The sequence below is a fragment of the Ornithodoros turicata genome, chromosome 1 (assembly GCF_037126465.1).
Source record: "Ornithodoros turicata isolate Travis chromosome 1, ASM3712646v1, whole genome shotgun sequence".
NCBI classification, from domain to species: domain Eukaryota; kingdom Metazoa; phylum Arthropoda; class Arachnida; order Ixodida; family Argasidae; genus Ornithodoros; species Ornithodoros turicata.
This window is the reverse complement of record NC_088201.1, coordinates 226,024,095-226,050,348: the sequence shown is the minus strand read 5'-3', so window position 1 is coordinate 226,050,348 and position 26,254 is coordinate 226,024,095. Positions and strand designations below refer to the sequence as shown.

General features: G+C 45.1%; 2 protein-coding genes across 2 annotated transcripts in view; one reads left to right on the top strand and one right to left on the bottom strand.

The window, feature by feature from the left end:
- LOC135395547 (atlastin-2-like) overlaps positions 1 to 25,721 on the top strand; it is a 230,070-nt gene extending 204,349 nt beyond the window's left edge. The window contains exons 14-20 of the mRNA XM_064626693.1: positions 11,841 to 11,906; positions 17,950 to 18,140; positions 19,279 to 19,597; positions 21,708 to 21,999; positions 23,195 to 23,322; positions 25,307 to 25,363; positions 25,593 to 25,721. Of these exons, the coding sequence (XP_064482763.1) occupies positions 11,841 to 11,906; positions 17,950 to 18,140; positions 19,279 to 19,597; positions 21,708 to 21,999; positions 23,195 to 23,322; positions 25,307 to 25,363; positions 25,593 to 25,721 (1,182 nt within the window). The remainder of the gene's footprint in view (positions 1 to 11,840; positions 11,907 to 17,949; positions 18,141 to 19,278; positions 19,598 to 21,707; positions 22,000 to 23,194; positions 23,323 to 25,306; positions 25,364 to 25,592) is intronic.
- On the bottom strand, positions 4,429 to 7,446 carry LOC135377091 (uncharacterized). The gene is made up of 10 exons (XM_064609416.1): positions 7,405 to 7,446; positions 7,175 to 7,345; positions 7,027 to 7,113; positions 6,487 to 6,560; positions 6,219 to 6,374; positions 6,015 to 6,102; positions 5,475 to 5,678; positions 5,248 to 5,419; positions 5,083 to 5,168; positions 4,429 to 4,870 (listed from the first exon to the last, which is right to left on the bottom strand). Exons 2-10 carry the CDS (start codon positions 7,325 to 7,327, stop codon positions 4,499 to 4,501), a joined length of 1,392 nt encoding a protein of 463 aa, XP_064465486.1. The 5' UTR covers positions 7,328 to 7,345; positions 7,405 to 7,446; the 3' UTR covers positions 4,429 to 4,498.
- Positions 25,722 to 26,254: the final 533 nt, after the last annotated feature.

Sequence of the window (26,254 nt, the reverse complement as noted above, 5' to 3'; positions counted from 1 at the left end):
AACGAACGCTCTCATATCAGAAGGGAACGACACTAGCTTCGCCCCAAATGTTGGCGATAAATCGGTGTGAAATGATGTAATTTCCTTGGGCCTCGCAGAACGATGCAGTGCCGGTGTTTGCCAGCAAGAAGCTCCATTTTAGTCACATCATAACGTGTGACGATGTGAATATTGTATCATATATGACAGTGTGTATACGTCATGACACAACATGACATGTGTCACATAATCAAGTCTTGAACGTCATGGTTCTCTTTGTCCCGCATAGAGATTCTAACCCTCCAAAAGTCGCTTAGAATTTAATAGCGTTAGATTCTTGTCCCACTTCCATGATGTGTCTATATCGAACAGTTTGTCATGAATGGGACGCAAGTCATCTAGAATCAAACAAACAAAAATAAATAACTAAACACAAAATAAGTTAAATCAACGCAGCACTAGCCGTGAGTGCGCCATTTTGGCATCCTTTTGTTTGTTTCTTGCCTTTTTTTAGAGCAAGTTCCTGCATGGAGAGTGTTTACAATGCGGACCTCATTCTATACCTGACACTTTACCTGAGACGTGACATCATTCTATACCAGAAAGGGTCGCAGAAAAAGATATTTTCAGGTGTATTTCATACTTCGTTTAATGTTTTATTATGATTATTATAGTGTAGCAAAACCCGTATTCTATCGAATGAGATCATGTAGATACTTTAATTTTTCACCGCACAACAAGAGACCGTGTTTGGTTCGCCAACGGTTCTGTCACGACTAGGGTTCTCAATCCCGAGCCATTTTGGCAGTCCCGGCATTTCGGGATTTTTTGCTGTCAATTCCGGGATCCCGGGACGGGATTGCGGGATTGTGACGAGTTCAGATTGTGCTTCGAAGTATAGTACTGCGCGGATCAGAATTATCTAACCCTGCATTATCTAACAAAGTCCATTTACCTCAAGTGACTAAATCGGCGTGTTCTGCGTAGTTCATGTATGCTCTGTCAATTCTACCTTTTCCTGAAGGAAGGCACTGGAAAATTCGCAGTATAACCGCATTGGTAAAATGGTGCCGACTAAACTCTTACATTTTATTTATTTATTTCTGCTGTGACAATGCCACTCCTTTTCTATTCATGTGCATTTCACTGTTGCGCGTGAAAAGAAGGCGAGTTCCGCAACACTTGAAGTCACAGGAAATATTACTGAATAATTTCTTCAAACTGTGTAACATTCCACTGTGTAACAGCAACAAAAAAGTCGAATGGAAAGAAACGAAACACTAAACAGTTTACAACACCGTCGCTGTGTGCTTATCACATTGTACAATGACTGACCCACGACCTGAGAAAGCACAGAGCGTCGAGGGTGGTGTCTCCCAGTTCGGAGCAAAATTTTCTGAAAATAGTGGCTGCCAAACTGAAGGTCCGTTCAGCTTCTGCGCTAGAGGAAATGACAGTCAGCAAATATCTGTACTGACGCGTAGGCAGCAGTCCTCTGCCTCATCCAGTCACAAAAAGTGCCATTTCCTTACTAAGGGGTGAGTCTTTGCCTGATGGCCTGCAGGTGCTTGATTTTTCATTCATAGTTGCTCTCACGAAGATCCCGGTATTTTCCGGAACAAATCCCGGGACTTCGGGACGTCAAAAACTGGCCGGGATCTCGGGATTTCGTGATATCCCGATTGACAACCCTAGTCACGACACAGTCAGGTGATTGCGTTCTAAGTCACCTCCAGACGTCATTGGTTATCTACTTATCCAAATCGTTATAAAAAAAAAACGGAAAAGACGCTCGCAAGCCAAACGACTGAGGAATAACGATCACTAAAACTTGCCATTATCACCAAGATTGCCAACGTGCACGCAGAGTCCGCCCTGCTATGACGTATATATACGCGCGTCGCGGAAGATTGACGCGGGAGTTGAGTGTCGTGTATTAAAAGGGAGTCTCACCATTAGGAGGAGCCTAAAAAAGAGGCTCGATCTGTCAAACTTAGGCGCATTTCATTGGTTACCGTTTTCCATGGGAGCTGCCATGACATCAAATTTTCTCCAAGAGGGAGGATGGTGCTTCGAACGGCGAAGCGGAGATTTCGTGACAAAAAAAATCACATACTACTTTAATTTCATGCTTTGAGTGTGTATCCTCATGTACGCATCTGCAAAATCAGCTTCAGCCTTCGCTCCGCCATCATTATTTATGTGAAAATGGGATGTTTCATCGCTAGCGCTAGGCCTAGGCAAGACCGTGACACCGAAAAAATAGCAAGAGGGAGGATCCTTGTACGCAGGATTTTGTACTATATAACTTCATTTTATTTATACATACGTATTTGCTCATTTTTGATTCGATCTACTTACATTACCTGATTTAAGACTTCAGACCGGCAGACGTCTGGCACGACGATTCGGTTGTACCAGTCTCCTGCCCAATCACTTCTGCCAGCAACCAGTTCTGAAACTCGCAGCCTTCCCAACATGCCACTCTCCGCGCAGATGGCGTTGATAAAAGTGGGCGCAAAATCCGTCCTGTCACCAGTGATATCCTTTTCGATCCGGACCCTCAATTTTCTCCAAAATAGTGGCACCCAGTAAATAAGGTTGTGGTGTAAGTACTGGGGGGGGGGTGCAATTATAGATATACTGTAGATATACTGTATACTGTAGTATATAGATAGACTGTATTTCGATCTGTCACATACCTCAAAAAGTTGGTGGAGCCTCAGGTATAGGCAGGTCCCATTAATGAACAGACTCCCTTTTTATATATACGGTACTGGCGGGAGTGAAGCAGCGTACCCACTCGCGCGGCCAATGCAGGTACTGTTTTGGACACGGTTGTTTAAAATCTCCACACAGTGGCCGAGCAGTCCCCTACCGGCGACGTCGCGCGCGAAGAAACTACATCAATACCATGATCAATATAGTCGCGAGAGGGAAGGCCACTCAGAGCCATCTCTCTCGAGAGAGTTCCATCGCATACCCTGTGTCGTCTGCTAGGTATAGAGCAGTTGAGCGCGACCCCCCCACGGGACGGGTATTGGTGCAAGTCCTTTGTGCGCGACATCTCCAGTATGTGGTCACTCCGCCACGGGGTAGAGATTTTAGACGACCGTGTCCCAAACAGTACATTCGGACTGCGCTGAAAATATGAGCGGAAGTACAGTGGCCGCAGTGCGACGCGATTTTGACAATTTCAAGGTGGTAGAAGGAAGGAGACTGAGCACGACGGGAAACATGGCCCCTAATTTGCCACATAATTTCCGACCGCGCCCTGGGAGGCTGGATTTCGAAACGATGTCACTTGGCAATGCGATATTCAATAGCCCTTTATTATTGTGCACAAAAAAAAAAGAAAGAAGCTGCAAGCTGTACGGTACGAGAGCGTACAATGAATAATACACATGGGTTTCTATGAAATCACTATTAACACTTTTTACGTTAGACCTCCGGAATTTCTGCAAGGTTCCGCAGTAGTGCGCACTGTTTCACGATCTGAAAGAGTAAAGTTCGCGTAACCGGGCCATCGCCCTGACCATTACTAGCTTGAAAGGCTGCCCAGTTATTTTGATTGATAACCGCATTTTTCAAGAATTACTCACGTAAAGCATTCTCCAGTGCTTGACAACTTTCGAAGCTTGAGCACACACGGTTTTGGCTTTTGGGTGACTCGAAACCAGCGAGCTGCTGCGTCATATATCTAGTGTCACTCGTTATATCTAACTATACCAAAGAGCATACAAAATAAAGCTGATGAAGGTCTGTACCCTTCAAGACATACAGCGGTATTTCACCAGACGTGCTTACAACAACCGAAGCACGCGTGACCGCAGAGCTACTTGCAAAGCTCCACTGGGATTACTGTAGAATCGAACACGAACACGGTCCCTTCGCGTTCCCTACACTCTAAATAATTTTACACCTTAAAGGGTGTAAAAGAACATGTGCATGGCGCGCACCTTTTAAGGTGTAATAGAACACCCTCAAGAAATCGAGGGTGTAATTGTATGCTAGGGTGTAACCTGCAAACCATAGAAGAGGCACCTGGAAATAATTAAAGCTTCACTGCGAAAGTAGTTTCCAGTTCCTACAGAAGGCACATGCTTCGTACTTGGAGTGTCATTGTGACTTTGGCATCGCTCTTTGATCACAGCTGTACCCTGTGTGAAGCAAAAATAACATTGCAAACATATGTTGCACAGCACGTGCATGTTATAGCTGATTGATGTGGGTATTTGCAGGCAATATAATACACAATCACAGGAACTGAATAGTTTAGCTTTTATTAAGTTGACATCAGCCATGCGGCATACATATCCTTAATACACTTAATACAGCTTGATCACTTACTAGTAACCTTAATACACTTAATACACCTTGATCACTTACTAGTAACCTTATAGTTTCCAGTCCTCCAACCTTGAGGAGTTATATGGCAGTGTACGAATTTTAAAAAAATGTTGAGTAACAGAGAGTTGTTTTTTATGGTATGACAACTTGTATCACAAGCACTCTAACGCTAGACACGGGAACAGGAATACTGCTTTGCAAACCTTGTCCTGCTAACTTGACGCCTTTTCGTGTGGATCACCAAACTATGTTGACTGTGAAACACCATGCAATCCATATTTTTTACAAAATGATGCCACAGGTGCACTGAGAGGTGTGCCCTGTAATCCGACAATGTGTTCAAAAAAAAAATCGTCTTGTGATGATGAAAGCTATATGATGCATTGAACACCCAGTATGCAGCCAAAATGCTTGCCAGTCCCTCCATGCCTTCAACAACATGATAGAGTGGGCTGTGCTCCACGACAAGCTTGAGTATTTGAGCGTCTTCTAATGAGGACCCAGTGTAGGAGATGTGCGGTGTTGGTGGCATCTTCTCAGACTGCGAGAGATAGAAAAGAAAGGTCACAGTATCACAAGGAACAAGCATACAATGTGCCCCAACATACTGTTTTTCTACACCATTTAGCACAGGATTCGAACTGATGCACAAAACCATGTTTTTGCTGCAGTGACCATTATAGTTACGATCACGTGACATCCTATTACTGGCAAAAGCTGCACCATGCAGCAATGTGGGAAGCTAGCACTTACCGACTCATGGACGAACAAGCTCCCCATGGCTTTCTTCTCCTTGAAAATGTCACAGAGGGTCTTTGTGGCCAGCAAAGCTTGCAGATCTTTACCAGAAGTAAAACATGTCATCAGTATCCCCTGAGCCAATAGCTGAACGTAAAGGTCGGCATGAACATAACTTACGCCTCTTACGTCTGTCACAGCCCTGGAACCTGTCAAGCTCAAGGATTTCCATTCTAATCTCCTGCGGACAGCGTAGTTCCTTCTTTGATGCAATGCTCAGCACTTTCAGTATTCCAGCCTCTACTGCCTTTGCAGCATCTCTTCGTGTCAAAAGTTCAAATTCATGCATGAACTGGAAACAAAGAGAAAAAATCAATGGCTCACATGTATGCGTCTCACTGACTTACCATTTTGAAATCCATGACGTAAGGGAATTCCTTTACAGAGCATAAAACCCGGTTGGCTTTCATTTTCCTCGTCCTATCTTGGAAAGTGTCTCTCAAACGTACGAGCATCTGAGGGACATCTGGTTTTTGTTTCATATATTCATTCAAAAGCCATGCTTCGTTGCCCTGAGCATTTGATGTATTGAGTATGCTGTCTGTATTTTCCTGTGAAAAGAATGTGACAAGGTTTGGCAGAACAGACATGCCACAAATGCTCACAGATGACTTGGGTACTTTGTTGCGCTCCATGATGTCTGTGCCACCCACTCGGTCTTTTTCAGAATTCCTTTTTACACCATATTTTGCTCTGGATTCCTCAACAGTCTCATTGTTAACTAATTTTCGCCGTTCGTTTTTGAATTTGGTACGTAGACTTACTACCCATGAGTCCTGAAAATAAAAAGCCTTTAAGCATTTGATATTGCAAGTATAAACCCTCACAAACATCTACTTTAGAATCACATGTGTTGTTATACAGAAACATATATATCATCAACTCACATAGCCACTGCCACTGGAGTCAGCCAAAGTACCATACTCTGAGACAAGCAAGGCGGCAACTTTTGCGTAAAACTTCGCAGTAGGGTATCTGCAACGGTAGCAAGTGATGGGGATGCTACGACAACACCAGTCGTGGCAGCAAAGCATTTCAGTTACACATGTAAGTTAAAATGCGTGCAATTTAGAAAACAAAAGGGGACATACATTGTGCAGCAGATCATAGATTGGTAGAGCGCCTCTACAATTTTTCGGTGCACAGATGGTGTTAGTATCGGTTCTCCAAGCTTTATGTTTAATCTGGAGAAGTCCGGAGCTGCATACCCTCTTCCATCCCGATCGTCGTCGTTGTCACCGCTGTGGCTAAAGCAAATAAGAAGACACTGGCATGACGTTTTTGCTAACTATGGTGTTACCTGCAACGGCGCTTACATTGGTGTACTAGGTTATGGAGATATTAGAATTAGCTAATTACCTCTGTGCCAGACTAGAGGCCTGAATATTTTCGTTTGGTTCTGAGGAAACCAAATGTGGTGGCACTGGCCTCTCCTGGTAAATGAAACAAAGAAAAGACAGGAAGAATAATACATTATCAACAAAGATGGGAGTGAAATAATTACTAACGTGATTGTTACCAGTTGGGAGCAGTATCGTCTGCCATCACATACTAGTGACCGCAACATGAGCAACGATTCGTCACACATGGGTGTCACGTCAGGTAACGAACGCGACCTCAAAAGTAAATTGGCCATGCTTTAAAATACAAATTGACCTTAAAGTAACCAAGCAAGCAAGCTTCATGAACACCTGAATTCAAACTCGCAACGATCGATGACGAAGACACAAGAGAAAGTGGTGCTATTATTCGTACACAACGGTGAATAAAGTGCGTCTAGTTTTGTTGATCGCAGACAGTACATGCAGCGTCCCAATTCGCAAAAACCCGTAAACCAGCAAGATGTCATTTGCGACGAACCCACGGCCATCACAAACAACAAAAACTGCAAAAGCTCACTGTTGTGATCACATATATTTGTGCCTTGTCGGGTATAACATCGTCGTCTGCAAGGTCGATGTTTCGGTTGAAGGCTTCGTCAAAAATCTGTTGGAAAGAAATAACTGTCTGGAAAGAAGAAGGCACGCTTGCAAAGATAAAGTGTTACCTGAAATCTGTCCTTGTCAGCGTTCACTGTCGATGACAAGAGACTGCACGCCCGAACAGCGTCTTTCAGAACAGAGAGGCGCGGGTCCTGCAACGTTAACTTCCGCGCTATATCAGCGCTTTGCACGACAACTAAGCACGACACTGAGGCCATTCGTCGACATGCGATGTCCTGAAAACCCGATAATTTGAGTAACCGATTAATTACAACGAACGGGATGGGTAACTTACACACGACGCTGAAATGCATGCGTAGCGTTCCAACACGAGCAGTAAAACACATGACCAAGAGCGATGATCAAGGACTGACAGAAACGACGTAGGTGTGGCGCTGTAAGCCTGTTTGTAATAACGTCTGGATTGTCGTTGCGATCAAAATCGTGGTCGTCAATGATTTTGAGGCTTGTGCCGGACGAAGCTTGGTCGTCGGTGATTTTGAGAGGTGTGCCAGGAATGCGACAAACACTCGGCACCTTTCTCTGATAAACTTCTTCACGGAGAAGCGAGGATCGCGAGTGAAACACGCTGCAGTACGTATGCTCTATAAAAGATCGTAGTGGTCGATACGTAGTGTTTTGCAGTCTATAAATGCACGTCAGTCTGTGTTTTGAAAGGTCTTTATAAAGACGACCTTGTTTTAAGCAGACCAATTTATTACAGATGCCTAACGTAAGATACTTCCAGTGCCCAAGATGCCATCACAGAGCCTTTACTCTGAACACTTTGCTGCGTCACCTCAGCTCCTCTCATGGCCATGAGAGAAATTGGGTTTGCGACCTGGGACGGTGCACCAAAACATACAATTCATTATTTCGTTTTCGAAGTCACCTGCTCACGAAGCACAGCAATGATCAACCGCAGTGTATAGTTTCAAACAGCCCACCACATGACTATGTTCCTCAGCATCCAGACGCTATAGACAACAGTGATGAGGATGTGACAGCTGCCATCCCTCAAGCAGCACACGAAAGCATTCCACCAGTCCTACAACATGCAAGCAGAAGTGATCTGCACTCAGCCCCAGAAGGAGGCAACCCTGCAAAGGAATTTTCATTGTTGCTGCTAAAGTGGAAAGAGGCAAGAAGGCTTCCAGAGTCCACCCTTAACGAGATCGCCAACGACATCCTCACATTTTTTACTGATTGGGGGCCGCAGCTTTATTCAGTGCATGGTGGTAATGTAGAGTCGTTTATAAACAGTGAAATAATGCAGTTAAGGACGCAAAGTGGTCGTGAACGGTTTTGTACGAGCGTGTTTCCATATGTTGAGCCTGTGACTGTGATTTTGAGTGCAGGAGGCAATGCACAGGCAAGCTTCCAGTATGTTCCAATCGTGGAGGTGCTGAAACGCTACCTTGAATGGTTAGGCAGCTCACTCATGCCTGGCCTGGACGGATCTGATGAGAGTTTAAGTTCAGTGTTCGACTGATCGGCCTTTTTAAATCACGAATATTTTTCTGGGGATCGTGAGAAGTTGGTAATCCAGCTCTACACGGACGAATTTGAAGTGTGTAATCCCATTGGTGCGCAAAGGCTGAAACACAAAATGATGGCTGTTTATTACACTTTGTTTATTACACCATCTCACTTCAGAACACAACTTCCTCACATACATTTAGCAGTGCTATGCAAAGAGAAGCACATCGCAAAATACGGGCTAGACAAAGTGCTAGAACGGTTGCATCAAGATATTGCTCAGTTAGAAACAGAAGGGATCACAGTCAATTCAAAACATATAACGGGTACTGTCCTATGCCTCTCAGGTGACAACCTATCAAGTCACAGAATTGGTGGCTTCAAGGCAAGTTTTAGCCATGGGCACATCTGTCGGTTTTGTATGGCATTGCATTATGAAGCACGAAGCAAGCACAAGGAACAAGACTTTGTGTTGCGTACCCCAGCACTCCACAGATTCCACTTGGACATGCTTCGAAGTGGTATTGCAACGTTGCCCCTTTATGGCGTTAAAGCTCCAAGTGCGCTACACACGAAAGGATTTCATCCGACTGAGCATCTGCCACCTGATGTGATGCATGATCTGCATGAAGGGGTCATCCCATTTTTTTTGCGTCACATTGTTGCACACTTGATTTCAGAAAGATTGTTCAGCCTTGATGTGCTGAATGAACGCATAGAGCATTTTCCTTATGACCAATGTGACAAGAGAAACAGACCTGAGCCTATCTTCAAGCAATTCTTGTGTAGTGGCGGAGTGATGAGGGGCACCGCATCACAGAGGTTTTGCCTTTTTAGACATTTAGCATTGTACGTTGGGGACTGTGTACCACCTGACAATGAGGTGTGGCAGCTATACATAACATTTCGTGAGGTAGTGGACATTATTATGAGCAGGCGCATACCGCGCATGTATGTTCCTTATCTGGAGCGCTGCATATATTTTTTTCTTCAAGGTTTTGCAACACACTTTCCACAAGTGTCTCCTCCTTGCAAGATGCATTATCTTGTGCACTATGCACGATTCATCAATATGTATGGTCCCCTCGTAGACATCTGGTGCATGCGTTTTGAAGGCAAACACCAATATTTCAAGGATATTGCTAGAAAAATTCATAACTTCAAGAATGTAGCATATTCATTAGCAAAAAGACATCAATTGTACCAGATGTATGTGTGGTCAAAGAGTTTCATGAGGGATGTAATCTCCACTTATGGTTCAAGGGAAGTCTTACTTCAGCACACTCCGGAGCAAATCAGAAACTATGTTTCTGACCACAACATCATTGTCGACACAGTGATGTGTGCAAAAAGTGCTACAGTTCATGGCCTCACGGTAACAGCAGACAGTGTAATTGTGAAGGAGATCCCAGATGATGACTTTCCAGTGTTCGCACAACTCTTGGGAATATATTTGTTGAACTCGGACACCCTTTTTCTCATGCAGCGCTTAACCACCATTGAATTTGACAGCCACTTCCACGTGTTTGTGGTAAAAAGTAACGCCGAAACAACTGTCTCAAAAGATGTCGGGAGGTTTTCAGCTGATGTATTGAATGTTCACAGACTGTCAGATGGCAGGCAGGTTGTTAATCCTCGTCATGCACTCATATAATACACATCAATAATTTTTCCTTATGCATGTTAATTTTTTGCAATACATTGGAACATTTAACCTGTGTAATAGAGCCTGCATGTACCACCTCCAAATACACCCTCTGTTACACCCTCATCACACCCTCCTGACAATGTCTCATAAAAGGGTGTATTTCACCATAGTTACACCCTCTAACATTTTCAAGTCGGGGTTCTAGGGTGTAAAATAGGTGTAATATACGAGAATACACCTATTTTACACCTTTAAAGGTGTGAAAATATTTAGAGTGTAGTCTTAGGGATTTACATTATGCATCAACTTCACCAGCTCGCTTGCTTCTTAGCCATCTTTTCCAAACTAGGAGGTATACCCACGCACTCCTTCAATATCGCACCCGATTGCGTGCAGCACGAGGAGTATACCCGTGTCGCGCATACACGAAACGGTACATAGCACTCGTTCACATTCGCACCCAGACCAATGCAAAGCCGAGTTCTAACTGGCGCGCCGCAGTGGCGCTGTCGTCAATAATTGTTTATCAAACCGTTTATAATAAAGCGATTATTGAACCCGACCTTGAGGCACTCGTTGTGTCAGATCAGATGGGGTCTCGCAAGCGGGTATCACCCGCAGAAGATGAGATCCTGGACCGGGAACGGCGCACGGTGACGAGACAAGACGTCAGACAAGAAGTCAGCGTTTCGCTTCAGTGCAACCTTCGAGTCCATGAGAGGAGCTCGTATCCTCAACCCAATACTGAAACACGACGGCAACAAGGCCAGCAATCATGCAACGACGTCCAAGAGCGTCTCATCGGCGGTGCTGGTGCAATCGCGTCTTTGTATCCGTAGTGAGCTGCGTCGTGGGTTGCGATGTGCTAATCACGTGTTCTGACAAAACCTGGCCTCTTCTACGTGGCCTCTTGAGCCTTCATGCACGATGCTTCGCATATCGTAAAGAACCAGCGAAGTGGTTTCAGCAACATTGTTATTAGCCGTGTCCTACTTCCTCTGTCCACGTCTGTGTGCCACTCAAAGCCACCGTTGCTTCGCGGTGCTAACACGGAATCAAAAAAGAACGATAACAGCGCGTATGAACGCAGCAGTAAACACATTGTTCTGGGGTGTGAATGTTATGAACACCGCACATGCTCGAGCACACATGGTAACGTTCGCTATTCACCAAACGTGTCAAGACGTCCAATCCATGCAATGAAAATGGCGTACTCCGATGTTGAAAGCATACATTACAGCTCACACTTTAAAGATAGGTGGGAGAGCTGAATGTCACACTGGAGAGTCAGTTCACCTCCTTACCTATGAAGCAGTTGAGATGACACCTCACCTTGAGGCAAACACCAGTACGCCATTTCCATTGTCGAAGGTCTCAAAGCCTCATTTAGCTCTCTCGTGAGTCCCTTCTCGCTGAGACTGCCTGTCACGGTAGCAAATTGAGACCCCAGGCATGTCGTCGGGAAGCAGATGCGAGCGTGGTCGCTGTCTGGCTTTGTCGACGGCTGCCATACTTCTATTGTTCAGATCAGGAATCCTGATATTTCTGAATGGCCTGGGAAGTATGTGTGACATTTCCTAAAACCCTGTCATTTTCCTTTGCAGTTGCCGTACTTACGCATAACAGGAAAGAAAACGACTACATATTCAAGTTTTGCCTCGGAGGGGACGGTAAGTGCCTAATAACCATTGGGAGTAGATTTAAGTGGTTTAAATGGCTAATTGGTTGATGCCTTTGCGAAAACTAGGACGCTGTTTTCAGTGAATGTTGACGCTTGCAGTATGGCATACAGATATGTTACTATCCACAACTTTGCTTCGTTTTATATTGCTGCATAGAACTATGAAAGGGTAGAAAACCCAGTGAACCTGCAAAGGTTAAGGGAACTGCCTGAAAACGAGAGCCGCCGATAGCAGGTATATCCCGTCTTATTCGTCGTTATTTTTGTGCTAATCTCGAACGTATGGAATAGGGGAACGTGAAGCACAGTGGGACGGAATAGTTTCTTGATTTTTTTGTTTTTTTCGTACACAAAGGAGAACTTTGCATTTTGAACTCCACTGGCTAGAACAAATCTCGTTTTGTACTGGTCATACAAAATAAACGATATTTTTCAAAGATACTCGAACAAGTTTCCACTAGACAGAGCACTTGTAACTGCGTGCCCCAGGCTGGGGCAGAGTGTAACAACCAGTGGGGGAGCATCATACCAAGAGCATACAACGAATTAATTGATGCGAACTCAACTTTGAACGGGTAGCAAGGCTCGAGGCGACTACTGGCGGGAGCACACCGTGGGGGCTACAAGACCTAAAAATACATCTCCCATTTAGCAGTGTCATATCGGGAACGTCAAGATCCACTCGATATTGTCTTGCTCTGCCTCAGAAAACTCCCTCCGTGTTCCTCTGTGGCACTCTCTCGAATGCGCAACATGTACGAAGCCACATCGAATGTGCCTCGATGTGGCTTTCACAGCACAGTGGCGTTACCGCTTGAGGCAAGTTGATTCTCTCCACTGCTGTCACTGCGGTGCTGTACATTCTTCTCCAATGCCCACACTACCAACCTTTCCGAACCGTACTCTCCAGATCCGTTAACGAGCTAGACTCTCGCCCCCCCCCCCCTCTAAAAAATTACTTGGTCCCTGGCTACATCCAGCCCACCAACGCTCTGCCCTCAAAGCACTCTTCACCTTTCTGGATGCCATAGGATTTCTATCCTTATTGTGAAGGGGCTCATTATTTCATTCACCGCATCACCACCTGCAATGGGGTAGAGTATCGCCCCTGGCGATCAAACTGCCCAGTCATCATCTTGTAATAAAGTTGTTGTTATTCCCCTGCCAGAAACGCGACTTTATGTCGAAGGCGTGCTACTGAGCACGCTGGAGTACACTGCTTTATGGCCCCCCATATGCTCCCATAACACTGCTCAGTGTCCCGTCACAAAAATGTTGAGATGCGCGTGTCAGCACGTAGCTCTCATTTGATTCTAATTGCGTGTGACTCTGTGACTTTTCATCTACTACAGTCATCACGAGTAGGACATGTCACGACGTATACTGTGTCATACTGCTACGTACTACTGTGTCATGGCATGTCACTATTGTTGTATACGCGCAAAGAAATATAATCAAACGATTTTTCCTCGTCGAAACACGTTCGCCGATCGATTTGCCGATCGATTGCTTGTCGAGTTGCGAGAACTGAAAGCGTTGTCGCACTGTTTGTCGGACACAGCTAGATCTTCGCTTTTCTAAGTTTCCCGAATGAGGCGGATATCGACAATGTAACACTCCGCCGCATGCCTAACATCGCGTCATGTTCCCCTGTGCGTGTGACGTCTGTGGTATGAGCGATATATATAAAAAAAGAAGGGGAATATTGGCAGGACTAATTGATAGATGATGGGCTACGCGCCAGCCAGAGTTTTTAAAAACAGAAGTCGGAGAAAACACAACAAGAGCTTGAGCGTTTCGAGCTCTATTTTCTCTGCGGCTCCTGATTTGATATTTCCACGAGGGGACGACTACGGAATGAGACAAATAGTATATGTTGCAGCAAGCGTGCAACTACCTTTTGTGGAATGTAAATATGTTGCATAATAACATTGTGTGAAAAGAAGGAACCAAATATCTGTACACTGTGGCACAAGTTCAAAATCTGGGTAACATGCTTTGGGCTCGCTCTGATTAATTCAGAGAGAGAGTTACTTTAATTACGATAGGAAACAAAAAAAGAGCTTGACAGGGCTCGTGTATCTTGAGGAAGCGTAAACAACACACCCTGAGAGCATGACTTACCAGTCAATACGTATATCCCATGGCAGGGTACCCGAAACGACTTCTGGGGTAGCAACGCAAGGTTTGAAGATATCACAGAAAAGAAGGCGCTATTTTACACGAAAGCAAGCAACAGCAACAACTGTATTTTAAGCTGACGAATAGGGAGTTTCATCGCCAGAGGCGAAATGAAACAGCTAAAATAACGCGGACACCACGAGAAATCACACAATACCACAGGTTCCATACACTCCATAGATTATTTATTTATTTATTTGTCCATGCGACCTGCACGTATCAACAGGACTTTAGTCATATGTGCTCCAGAAACTGTTTCGGATACTATTCTACAGGTGAAAGTCACCTGCATGCGCTCTGTTTCTCTCGCCCTACATTATTTTAATTCATCTGGCATTGACGGGTTTGCTCTGTATTCAAATAAAATACTACGAGAAACAACCATATCAGCGCTAATTTAAATCAACTTATCTTCATAGGTGCACTAATGTTCTGAGCACGAGGACGAAACTTGCGCGCTCAACAAAATGCCGATGCACAGGGACAGCTACACGTATACACAATAAGTTAAGGAACAGGAACACAAGTTACGTTGTCTTCTGTGGTGAGCGGTCCCTGTGAATAGGGTTTCCATACTCAAGGGTGGCACGACCGCACCCACATGAAAGGGCAAGTGCGCCCATTCATGCGTATTGCGAACTGAAATAAAATAAAGGAAAACTGAAATGGCCTCCACATTGCTGGGAATAAAAAATAAATAAAAAAAGAGGGTCGACAGATTCTCTCGGTCAAAATGTCTCATTCAAAATTAGTAAAGTCAACTCAACTTAAATTTTGTTGCCTCACTCAGCGACCGGTCCGCGACCAGATTTAGGCTAAAACGAAGAAGACCGGAAGACATGCCGTGCTGCCCTAATGACGGCGCAATGTTAGCTTCAGGCAATCACGCATTGCATTGCATGCAGTCCGATTTTCTACGATTTGTGCTTTCTAACGCGTAGTGGTGGTATGTTACAGCGGTTATGAGTGTAAGCGTGTATGTATGTATGTGATGATGATGATGATGATGATTGAGGTTTTATGGCGCACAAGCAACTAAACCTATCGTACGCCAAGACTGTGATAGAAATTATGACTAATCAAATGAGTATGCGAAAACAGTATGCTTTGAAAAATATGACACAAACCATGATCTGATGTGGTAAAATAACGTGTATAGAGCTATATAGCTGATAGGCAGCCAAACCTCTAAGATGTTGTGAATTCTTAAAAATGGCAACCAAGGCTCATCGCCCAGTAGGAGGGTTGGGTGGAGAGGTAAATGTATGTATGTATGTGTTTATGCGTGTATGTATGTACGAGAGTGTTCAAGTCAAAGCGGGACTTTTCATTTTTCGCAAAATTAAAATGAACTTACAGGCGATAAATTAGTTTTATTTTTCAACGTAATCTCCAGCTGCGCTAATGCACTTGTGCCAGCGTTTCATAAGGATGTTGGGAGCTCTAAATAACGACAACCTGTTCGGTTAGTGGCGAGAGCCCAACTGACGGTTTAATGATTGCGCTCGTGAGATGGTGCCTCGCACCAGTAGCGATGTGGATGACCAGACCAGCGATGTGGATGAAGGTGCTGCACTGCTACATGGGCTTGGATGCCAGCAGCGTAGAAATCCTTACCGGTGCGCAGCGGCCATGATCGGACCGCACTCTTGACTTCGTCGTCGCAGCTGAAGCGGCGGCCCCCAGGGAATGTCTTCAGTGGCCCGAAGAGATGGAAATCGCTGAGGAGAGATCTGGACTGTAAGGGGGATGTGGCAGCAACTCCCAGCCAAGTTCCTGTAAGGTGCGTGTCGTGAGATGCGCGGTAGGCGGGCGTGCATTGTCCTGCACGAGAAGGACTCATTTGGTGATGAGGCCCGGCCGCTTTTGCCTCAATGCCTTATGCACATATCTGAGAACCTCGCAGTAATATGCACTGTTGATGGTGGTACCACTGGGCAGAAAATCAACATGAAGAACGCCAGCCTTATCCCAGAAAACCGTGGCCATGACCTTACCCGCAGAAGGGGTGCTTCGGAACTCCTTGGGAGCTGGCGAGACCGGATGCTTCCACTGTTTTCAGGCCCGTTTAGACTCAGTAGTGAAATGGTGCGCCCACGTTTCATCGCACGTGATGATCCGATCAAGGAACGGCTGTCCTTCAGTGTCGAACCGGTACCTTAGCTCTTGGGAGATTTCCACTCTTCTCTGCCGGTCAAACACGGAGCCAACGGGCACTAACTTTCCGAAACTGGAGCTGCTCATGAATGACAGTTTTCAACGTTCCCACAGAACGGTCCGTCTTTCGAGCCAGTTCGAGACATGTTATCCGTTGGACCTTGAGGATCAGGTGCTCCACAAGATTAATGTCCTCAGGAACCTTGACACTGTGCTCTGAGCCGCCCCGGCCGTGATCGTCTTGCACTGATGTACGGCCGTGTCGGAACCGTTTGCACCACTTAAACGCTATGCTGCGCCAACTGTATCGTGGCCATACCGAGGCTGAAGTCTTCTGTGAATTTCAGGTGACTTTACGCCTTCATTAACGCGAAACTTCATGACAGTTCGCTGTTCGATGTGCGCGCTCACCTCGTTGTCGGCCATCTTGTCCAGCGCGTGTCTTCTGTTTTGCACAAACTTTGGACCACCACGTGGTGAACGCGGAGGCCGGTCGCGTGTGAAAATGGTTAAAAAGAAGTAGCGCGAGTCATTTGTAAACTCAGGAGAAATAATGTCCCGGTTTGGCTTGAACACCCCTCGTATAAATTAACAACGGAGCTAGTTTCCCCCATCAATAAGTAATAATAATAATAAAAGAAAACGTTTGTCAGAGTGCCGATAGCACATCTCATACTCTCCAACTTTATTGTTCGGAGTAGATGAACCGAGCATCGTGCCATTTTGAACAGGGATATTAAAACATATTGCAGACGCAACACGATATATCGCTATAGTCATCGCTCCTCCAAATGTACCACAGACTTTCCTTAATATGTTTGTGCCGCAACTGAAGAATTTCTGGTATAAGAAAGGTTATCCTTGCTTACGCAGGTTGCCAAACACAATCTAGATATTTTCGCACATAATACGTTGCACTGTAGGCATATCAGCCACATAAAGTGAAGAAGCACTAGTGGGCCATTCCATCCGAAACCAGCCAGAGGTGTAGCTTTAGGACAAGTATGCTCTTAATTAAGGTCAATAATGTGCTAACCCAAGCAACTGTTTGGATCAAAGTACGAATAACAGCATAATAAACCAACGATAGGTTCAATGTAGCGACATCTAGAGGTCACATTGTGCTGACAGCCAACAAGCGAAGTGGTCGAAATTTCTACGGAATTTCTACACTAAAGCAACCCCGCAGTATGTCTGATGAAGTCTTGTGTAGGCTTGGGACACAGGAAGGAACAAGACAGAGAAGGGTGATTGGTTACACAGAAAACCAGAAAAATACGGTAGAGCTCTGACGAAAGGTGACATATCGGCTATTGGGAGGAGATACGTGTAAAATGGTATATTTGTGATAGCGAATACAAACCAGCGGCATGGCCCAGTGGGTTAAGGCGCCTCTCTCTCTGGTCGCAGCCAAGGCCGTACGGAAGACTCGGGGAGGTGGTGTGTTCGAATCTGACCAGTCTGAGTGTTGTCTAGGGTTTTCCTTGAACTTTCCGAAGACCTTCCAGACGAATATCACCACACTTCCCTTTGAAGTCGACCAAGGACGCATACTAACCCCCCTTTCCCACACTGCTTCCTGCCGTACTCTCTATCTGTCCACATCTGTATTCCGCTCACAACCACAGTTGCTTCGCGGCGCTAACACGGAATAAAAATGACCAAAAACGAATATGGCATATGCTCCTTTGCAGGACCAATTGGGCTCCGCTGCATGTCCGGTCGTCGTGCGTCCCCACAAAGACGCCAATAACTTTGAACTCCGGGACGAGAATTTGCTACTTCTTCTCACCAACAGCGATGTTGCAGACCTGCCTGTGGTGGTATTGTCAGTCGCAGGGGGCTTCCGACTCGGAAAGTCCTTCCTTCTCGGCTTCTGCATCAGGTACATACATGTTGACATGGGTATAGGGCGTTATCAATCGTGAAGAAGGAGACGGGGGAGCTGGAGGACCTTGGCATGGAGGACTGATGTCACTTTCAGGACCATCGCTTCTACAGATGAGCTCTCATTCGTTCACATGACCTTATATGCCGTTCACTATGGGGTGATGACGCGGAAGCGAAAATAACAACCAACAGAAGGTCACAAAGCCGTTGCCCAGCTTTGCATGCCAAAAGGACAGGGCGCCCCCTCCGCCCTCGTGACGTTTACAGTGTTGTCTCATGAAGTCGCGCATGCGCGTTTGTGCGGGGTGACTTCAAATCGAGCAGATTCCAGTGCCTTGCGATGCCGATACTAAATTATGCTGCTCAACCTCACGCAACTTAATGCAAGAACCTGGTGAAAGAGATACAACTGTTCCAACACAAATATGTGTTCTAATCTAACAAGAGCCGATTATCATTTGCACGATTCGCATAACGCGTCTGCTGAAGCTGTATTAATCCTCTTCTCAGACTGTGAATTAACATTTGGATTGTGGACTGCGGAAGAGCCTATTTCATCTAATATCGAGAATATCATATACTGATGAATATTATTATATAAATTGATTACTTCGTTGTTGGAGACAACACAGAAGTTCCTTCACCCACTCAAGCTAAATGCCGACTTTAGCCGGTTTTATTCTCGCATGCTTTTCGCTAAACAGTGATTGATACTGCGGGAGACAAACCATTTATCTGTGTAACAGCCGGAAGTGGGTACTCTGTGGTACTTACCACTCGTAATTTTATGTGAGAGCACGGTATATTAGTTAAACATATGAACAATACAAACTTTAATGCATGCATGTATACGAATTTTGTGTGTTCTACTAAAATTTGTACCAATTTTCCTTGTACAGAGGGAACGAACTTGTTGGCTAAGAATGAACGCTTTTCCTCCGCCTAATGTTTGATCGAGTTGCATATTAAATTTCGAAAAGGGTACAATTAGAGAGTATGTAGACCGCCCCTGGAGATATCGTCTTGTGCAATTTACTGAGTTACATTTTTTTTTGTACCGTGGCTTGTATGAGCGACTTCAGCTTACGGTTGTTACACCACTGCGTACTTATTTGTTTTCTCTGACGTCACAGGTACCTGAAGCACCTAGAGATGTCGTCAGACCGATCAGATTGGATGGACGAGGAGAATATACCCTTGACGGGCTTTTCTTGGAAGTACGGCAGCGAAAGAGAGACGACTGGTATCCAGCTGTGGGGAAAAGTTTTCAAAATCATGACACGACAACATGGACTCGTGGCTGTCGTTCTGATGGACACGGAATGTTCATTCGACAACAGGTTCACGATGGAAGGAAATGTCACAGTTTTCTCATTGAGCATGCTACTGAGTTCTGTCCAAGTGTACAACCTGACCAAACAAATAACCCAATCCGACTTGGAACACCTGAAGGTGGGTACCAGCTACGCATGTGAATTCTACGCTATTGAATTCTTGTCTTATATCCAAAACTGGTTATAACAGCGAAATGTTGCGGTCACGACCGCAAGCCTGAATTTGTAGGCAAAAACAATCTTAGGCGCCTGTAAAACGCGCTAAAGATGCTGACTTAGGCACTAAAAATAGCATGAAAGGCATTATAAGCTGTTGATTTTGTCATCTGTACTAATGAAAGCGAAAAAAAAAGTGAATAAATCGCTTTTACCCGAGGGAACAATACCGTAAATGAGGGTTGTGACAGAGTTTTTTTTTATATTTTTTCCTCCACGAAATGCAAAACTCATTAATCCTACTGTGGTCACCAGGCTTCTAGCCACTGCCACCGGTTCCACGACAGTCCCGAGATGGGCATGCGGCTAATGTGAGAGGGTGAAACAGCACACTATCGCCTCTTGCGTCCTGGAAAAGATTAATAGAAAACAAGAAATGCCACCCAGGATAAGGGCAGTTCCGATAGCGCCACCCGATACATTTGTTTTTGTTTTGTTTCAGCAAGTTAAAGCTCATCTTCGACGCATGAGGCGCAACTGTGCTCCTTCACCCTCTCACATTGTGAGCGAAGGGAAGACGCGTCTCGTGAGATGCGCAGTGAACAAAATAACGAAAAAACAAGGTGTTTTATCATGATTTTTTTTTCTTCTTCTACGTTCTATCGAACGGAATTTTTGTACTGAACACGGCTGCGTTATCAGGTGATCGAAGCGATCCGATGTTCTCTTTGGGAAAACTTCGTAGGTTTTATAATTAAAAAGTGAATTAAAGTTTTTCGATAATTACTCATTCGTCGGTTGTGCAACCGATGGTCGAGAAGTCCGTCGGCCCAGAGATGATAGAAGTTGAAACAGGATTTCTATACCCCTTATAGGTATTTAAGGAAAAATCCGTATAAAAAAAAGACACCCTGTATATCAAAGAATCGAGTGACGTATATCTATAGAAAGCAGGCTTCATATATAGGTCCTGGTCAGAACAACTCCAAATGCTGAAAACACTAGGCTGAGAAATTTAGTTTACTGGCTTGTCAAAATCGGTCCCCAATACTGGTCCAATATGGGTCCAGGTTGCAATTGCCATGTTGGGAAACATTGCTGTTTTCAACAAATCACAGGCCAGAACGATGTCATTCAGGATGGGATAGGAGCGTGCTATGAGGGGGAGTTCGTTTTTAAGACTATACTTAGAAGTATTTAGCATATGTGAACGCTGTGATCGGAACCGTGAAGTGATTGGTACTTTTCGGTGGCTAACAGATATGTGTGGCTGGCGCACCGCAGTCCATTCGATTCAATTTCTGACCAGCTTTCTAGAGATATTCTTTTTAGGCTTGTCTTAGACCACAATGAGCTGGTCTCATAGATGCAATCCTTTTGCTTACACGCTAACACTATCCAGGCTCCACAGGGTATGGAATGTCGAAATAATAGCCATAAAAGCAATGCAGCCAGGAGCAGATTTTACACGTGAGATGAGATCACTGGTGTGGCTACATGCTATAGCTGACGCAGGGTATATCTGCGGATGATTTCGGCTAGCGGGGGTTCGTTATCGTGCCCCTGGGACCTCCGACCGCCGCCGGCGGAGTTCGGACCCGCGATCCTGAGTTCAGTACGCCTCCGACTAACTATCTCGCCAACGAATGCATGCTCGTATCGGTTACGTGAAGAGCATGACAACAAAGAACTCTGCTTATAAAACAGTAGCATATTCTAGGCTGTAACCGCACCTAAAGAATGCGTCCAATTGGCTCCGAAACGTAGGGCTGCTCTCAAAGGGATGTGCGGAACATTTTTCTGTTGCTTTGTTTCTACAAAGAAACCGTAATATATGCAGCAGATAGGAACGCAGCACAGCTGCGTGATGTTCAGGCACATAGAAGGGCAATATTTGATGTGCCTGAGTCAGAGAACGACCCTGCCTTGGGGCAAACAAGTATTTCAGGTGAATGATACGTATGTCTTGTGGAGTCATATGACAAAAAGAAAGGGAAAAAAGAAGAGAAAAGACGAGAAAAAGGTCTACCTGGTCTGAGTCACCAGTAATCGATTTTTCCCCCTTCTGACAGCTGTTTACGGAGTATGCTAGCATGGCTAGAAGTGCTGGCGGCCGGGACAAAGAAGTGTTCCAGAAGCTCCTGTTTCTCATTCGTGACTGGCAATATCCCGGAGAGAAGTCGTTCGGACTGGAAGGAGGAGAAGCGCTGCTTCAGCCTTTCCTTCAAAGGGACCCCACACTGCAAAATGAAGTATCCGAACTACGTGAAAACATCCGAAACAGCTTCAGCGAAGTGAAATGTTTCCTTATGCCTAGACCTGGTGACGCGGTGGAGAACACGGAATTCGACGGAAAACTTCGTGGTAAGATTCCTGTAATTCAACTTTCGAAGATCAGTGGAGTATGTAGGATGTGGTTGGATGAAAACAGTGGTAAAAACGCACACTAGTTTTAAAGTCACACACTCCGACACACGGTCCTGGACGCAATGTTCACTTTCCCCACGTTGCAACCGACCTCGGCGGGGATCGAACCCGCCATCTTGAGCTCAGCAAGCCAACTCAGTAACGTGTTGGCTTGCTGAGGTCCATGCAGATTGCGAGATCCGTGCAAACTGTCGTACTGAAGCCCGTTCAGTATGTCGACAGCGATTCACATGCAATATAGAATTTCGCCTTCATACCTGTAGGACGAAGTTGATTTTAAGACGCTGTTTTATGCGGTATGTGTGCTTCCGAATCGGTAACGGGGTGATTCAGGTAGTTACGCAATGAGTATGAACAACAGCCGCTTCGTAGGCTGACTTTGTAATGCGTTTTTCCTAACATCCGATCAATAACACTGTGGAAAGGTGTTTTCGTTTTGTGACGACATTTTCCTTACTAAATTTCATGCCTGAGCAGTTATCGCTGACTAACACGAGAGGAATTTCGCTAATCAATTAACACAACAAGAATGCAGGGAAACCGTGACATTTCTAAAGCAATCTATCAGGACTCGCGAACGCGAAGAGGTGTTCGAATGATAGTGTGATATGAGCACATTTTAAAGAACAGAAGGGCAAAGGGGAGATATGATCAACTGGTAAACATCTGCGTGAACACAGCATCTCGTTGGCGAAAAGCGGCGAGCGAGATACACAAAGGCAACACCGGACATGCTTTTGTCGTCATGTCTATCCAACAAGTCCAGCCCTCCAACTTGACAGCATGTCTTTCACGACATGCTGTCAGGTACGGAAGAAAGCAAGCAAGCACAGAAGGAACATCGAGTCTTGTTCTGCTTAAACACGAGTATAGCCTTCCGAACGAATCTGTGAAGGCGAACACCCAGTTCTGCGTCGCCTTTGCGTTTAACGCTTTAATAATCTGACATGTCAGATGTATCGCTCATATAGGCGCCACTTCTCAGTCGCCCCACTTTCAGTGGAACTGGAGGAATTCCTCTGCCATACATCGCTCATTCGCTTGAACGCCTTTCCTACTTGAACACTACTTTGCAACTACAACTGCACACTGAAGTACATAAATACCTGACAGTGCCAATCTTCATTCACAGATATATCTCGAGATTGCAAGTATCACTTGAAGAACCTCCTGTCTTACCTTCTTTCACCTGAAAGGCTGGTTCCGAAAAAGATCAATGGAAGAATTGTCACGTGCGAGGAGCTCGTGTGCATGTTTCAGGTGAGCTCTCTCCGTTCCGTTGTACATTGCAGAGTCGTACAGTCATGGAAGGAGGACAACGTGATAATTTCTTCGTTTGTTCGTTTGTTTCTGTGCGTTCGTGCGTATGTATGTATGTATGTATGCATGTATGTATGCATGTATGTATGCATGTATGTATGCATGTATGTATGCATGTATGCATGTATGTACGTATACGCACGCACGCACGCACGTATGTATGTATGCATGCATGTATGTATTTACACTGCTGGACGAAATTTACGGTACATGCTCCGGCGCATTCCTCCCTCAGAGTGACACGCTATGTATGTGTGTGTAGTTGAAGGTTTTTGGCACACGTGCTGTATGAATGCATGTTTGTATCTATGCGTGCATGTGTGTATGTGTGTGTGTGTGTCTGTGTGTGTGTACGCATGTATGTATGTATGCATCAGGGTTGGAATGATTCCGGAATCATTCCAGATTTAGGGGAGCCCGGAATTGAATTGGAATGGAATGGTGGAAGCTGTCCTAGGTATGGGAATGAAATGGTTAAAGCCCCTGGTTTTCTGCTGCGGCAAATTCAAAATTCTGCTCCACTGACTTGTACGTTCCCCGATTTTTCCGCGGCAAACGGTCAACGGGAGCTTCACGTGGGAAACACTTTTTTTTCTTGGATAATATGGGAACAAAAATTACAGATTGAAAGCACTGTTGTGGCCCAGCATTACATACATCATATCTTGTGTTATCCTCTGACAAAGACAAAAGTCTGTCACCTTAATCATTTTATACCTGCTGAAAGACCTTTCAGCATCTATAGAGTTCATAGGGACTTTATAGGAAGATTATAGGAATGGCCTTACCCTGTGTCCTGTGATGCCCAAGGATGCCCTGTGGAAGTTACATAACACTTTTTTTGTTCCTCGGATGTAAGTATTATTTAAGAGTCTATAAAGGCAAACCTCCAGACATCAAATCAAAGTCCCCCAGTGCCACCGCTAAACTGCACACGGGACGGAAGCTGCCCCTTCCTCATGCGAAGTATGCACAATAACCTTGGGCTAGCGTTAGCTTCAGCTAAACTACAATCTACGGGTGCTCGTCCTGCAGCATGGATAGTTTCGTAAAATAGGCTTCACCTCATGCAGGGAAACGTCAGGTGAAGCCCACTTTCGGGACATGTCGTTCGTATTCGGTGAATAGTCGGATATTCGGCAATCCGAATATTTGCTATTCGATCCGCGAATGAAGTACTACGAGGGATTGATATTTCATTAGAATTTGAGAACTCGTATACCAGCACACCCCTAAAAATAAGGGATTCCGTGAAATTCCGTGTCAAACGAAGGATTCCGCGACGAATTGCCGATTCCGCGAAATCTCACGGAATCACGGAGTCGCGGAAAACCCGGGGACTTAGGAATGGTCTGGGTGCCCCGGTGGCAGTTTTGGTTTCGACGCGCTGGTTTCTGCCCTCGCACCCTTTGCACCGCACCTCCTCAAGTTCAAAAGTGAAATAACCCTGGCTTTCTGCTTGTTCCGTGCTTCGTAATGTCAATCTCCTCTAGCACTGCTGGAGTTGCCAGTATGGTTCTCGGTCCTTTTCTTTTATTGAGGGAATCAACGGGATGGAATTGGGTTTGAAAGCCATTCCAGGAGTAGCATCTGACCGTACCTTTTCATTCCGAGTGATTGAAAAGAATGGAATTATCGCAAATCTCCATTCATCGGAATGGAATTGGAACGGAATGGGAGACCCTATTACGCACCCCTGGTATGCATGCATGCAGGGATGCATGTATGTATGTACGTATGTATGAATGCACGCCTTTATTTCACCTACGTTGAGAAAATCGTTATCTGCTGACGTAATTTCCCGATCGTTCTTCATTATTGTCTCTCGAGCACACTGTAAAAACATTACGACTTATTTATATTCAGTTCTGTGCTTCTGAATGTCATTGGGGAAAAGGACTGAAAATTTGTTCTTATATTTCAGGCTTATTTCACTGTCTTCAACGAGAAGGAGCTCCCTCAACCCAGGTCCGTCTTCAACGTAGGTTTGACTACATATGATTTTTGTAGTGCAGAATCGAATACAGGCGACGTGATTTTTGAGGGCAGCTTGCCTATCACATGTCGAGCGTAAATAAATATAATAATACAACGAAGTAAATACAATAAATAAATACAACGAAGAATTAAATTTTTTTCTTGTATTCCCTATATCTGACGCATTTTGATAACCTGGCACAAATTATATTCAGTATTCATTCTATTCACAGGCGACTGCATTTGTCCACAACAAGCGAATCAATGACGAAATCGTGAAAAAATATGAAACCGCCATGGAAGGGGTAAGTCACTTATTGATATATTTCTCTCACCGGAACATATTTCTGTCAACCACTTAAAACAATATCGCCCTAAAGGTATTCCCAATACACGTTTTAAAGTGTCACGAACGGGCGTTTGCCACTAAAGGGCCCTTTGTAATTATAGTGCTCGGATTAACGACCTCGAGCACCCTAGCTCACCGTTCCTATGCACCTAAAGCAGATGACTTTTGCTCAATCCCCACTCAACGGACGTATAAGAGGAGCAATGAGGCGGCATTTAACGCGTATGGGAACCCCATTCTTCAATGTTGTGATTCTCGTGCGAGTCCGCTCTCAAGGAAAAGGAGAAGGCAGGGCCCGGTCCAGTTGTAGAAGAACGTTTATTCTACATAGCGTGGACGAACAAAAGGCACGAGGTCCTACAGCATCTCGCTTATATACAGAACAACAAGAAAATGCACAAATATACAATTCATAGTTTGTGTCCCGTCGCTCGAGCACGTTCGAGCGATTCTCCCGTGAACTCCGGCCTCATCCTGTTCATCACTCCCGGGGCACTCAAGTCGCAGGATTCCAGCACGAGCCGATCAGGTTACGCTGACCGTATC

Bases quoted from the DNA above. Each gene is read 5' to 3' on its own strand.
- LOC135377091 (XM_064609416.1), bottom strand. From the start codon at position 7,327: ATGGCCTCAGTGTCGTGCTTAGTTGTCGTGCAAAGCGCTGATATAGCG. The intron at 7,114-7,174 runs GTAACACTTTAT...TCTTTCCAACAG, and splicing joins CTGACAAGGACAGATTTCAG to ATTTTTGACGAAGCCTTCAA. The intron at 6,103-6,218 runs GTATGTCCCCTT...CTACCGTTGCAG, and splicing joins TCTATGATCTGCTGCACAAT to ATACCCTACTGCGAAGTTTT.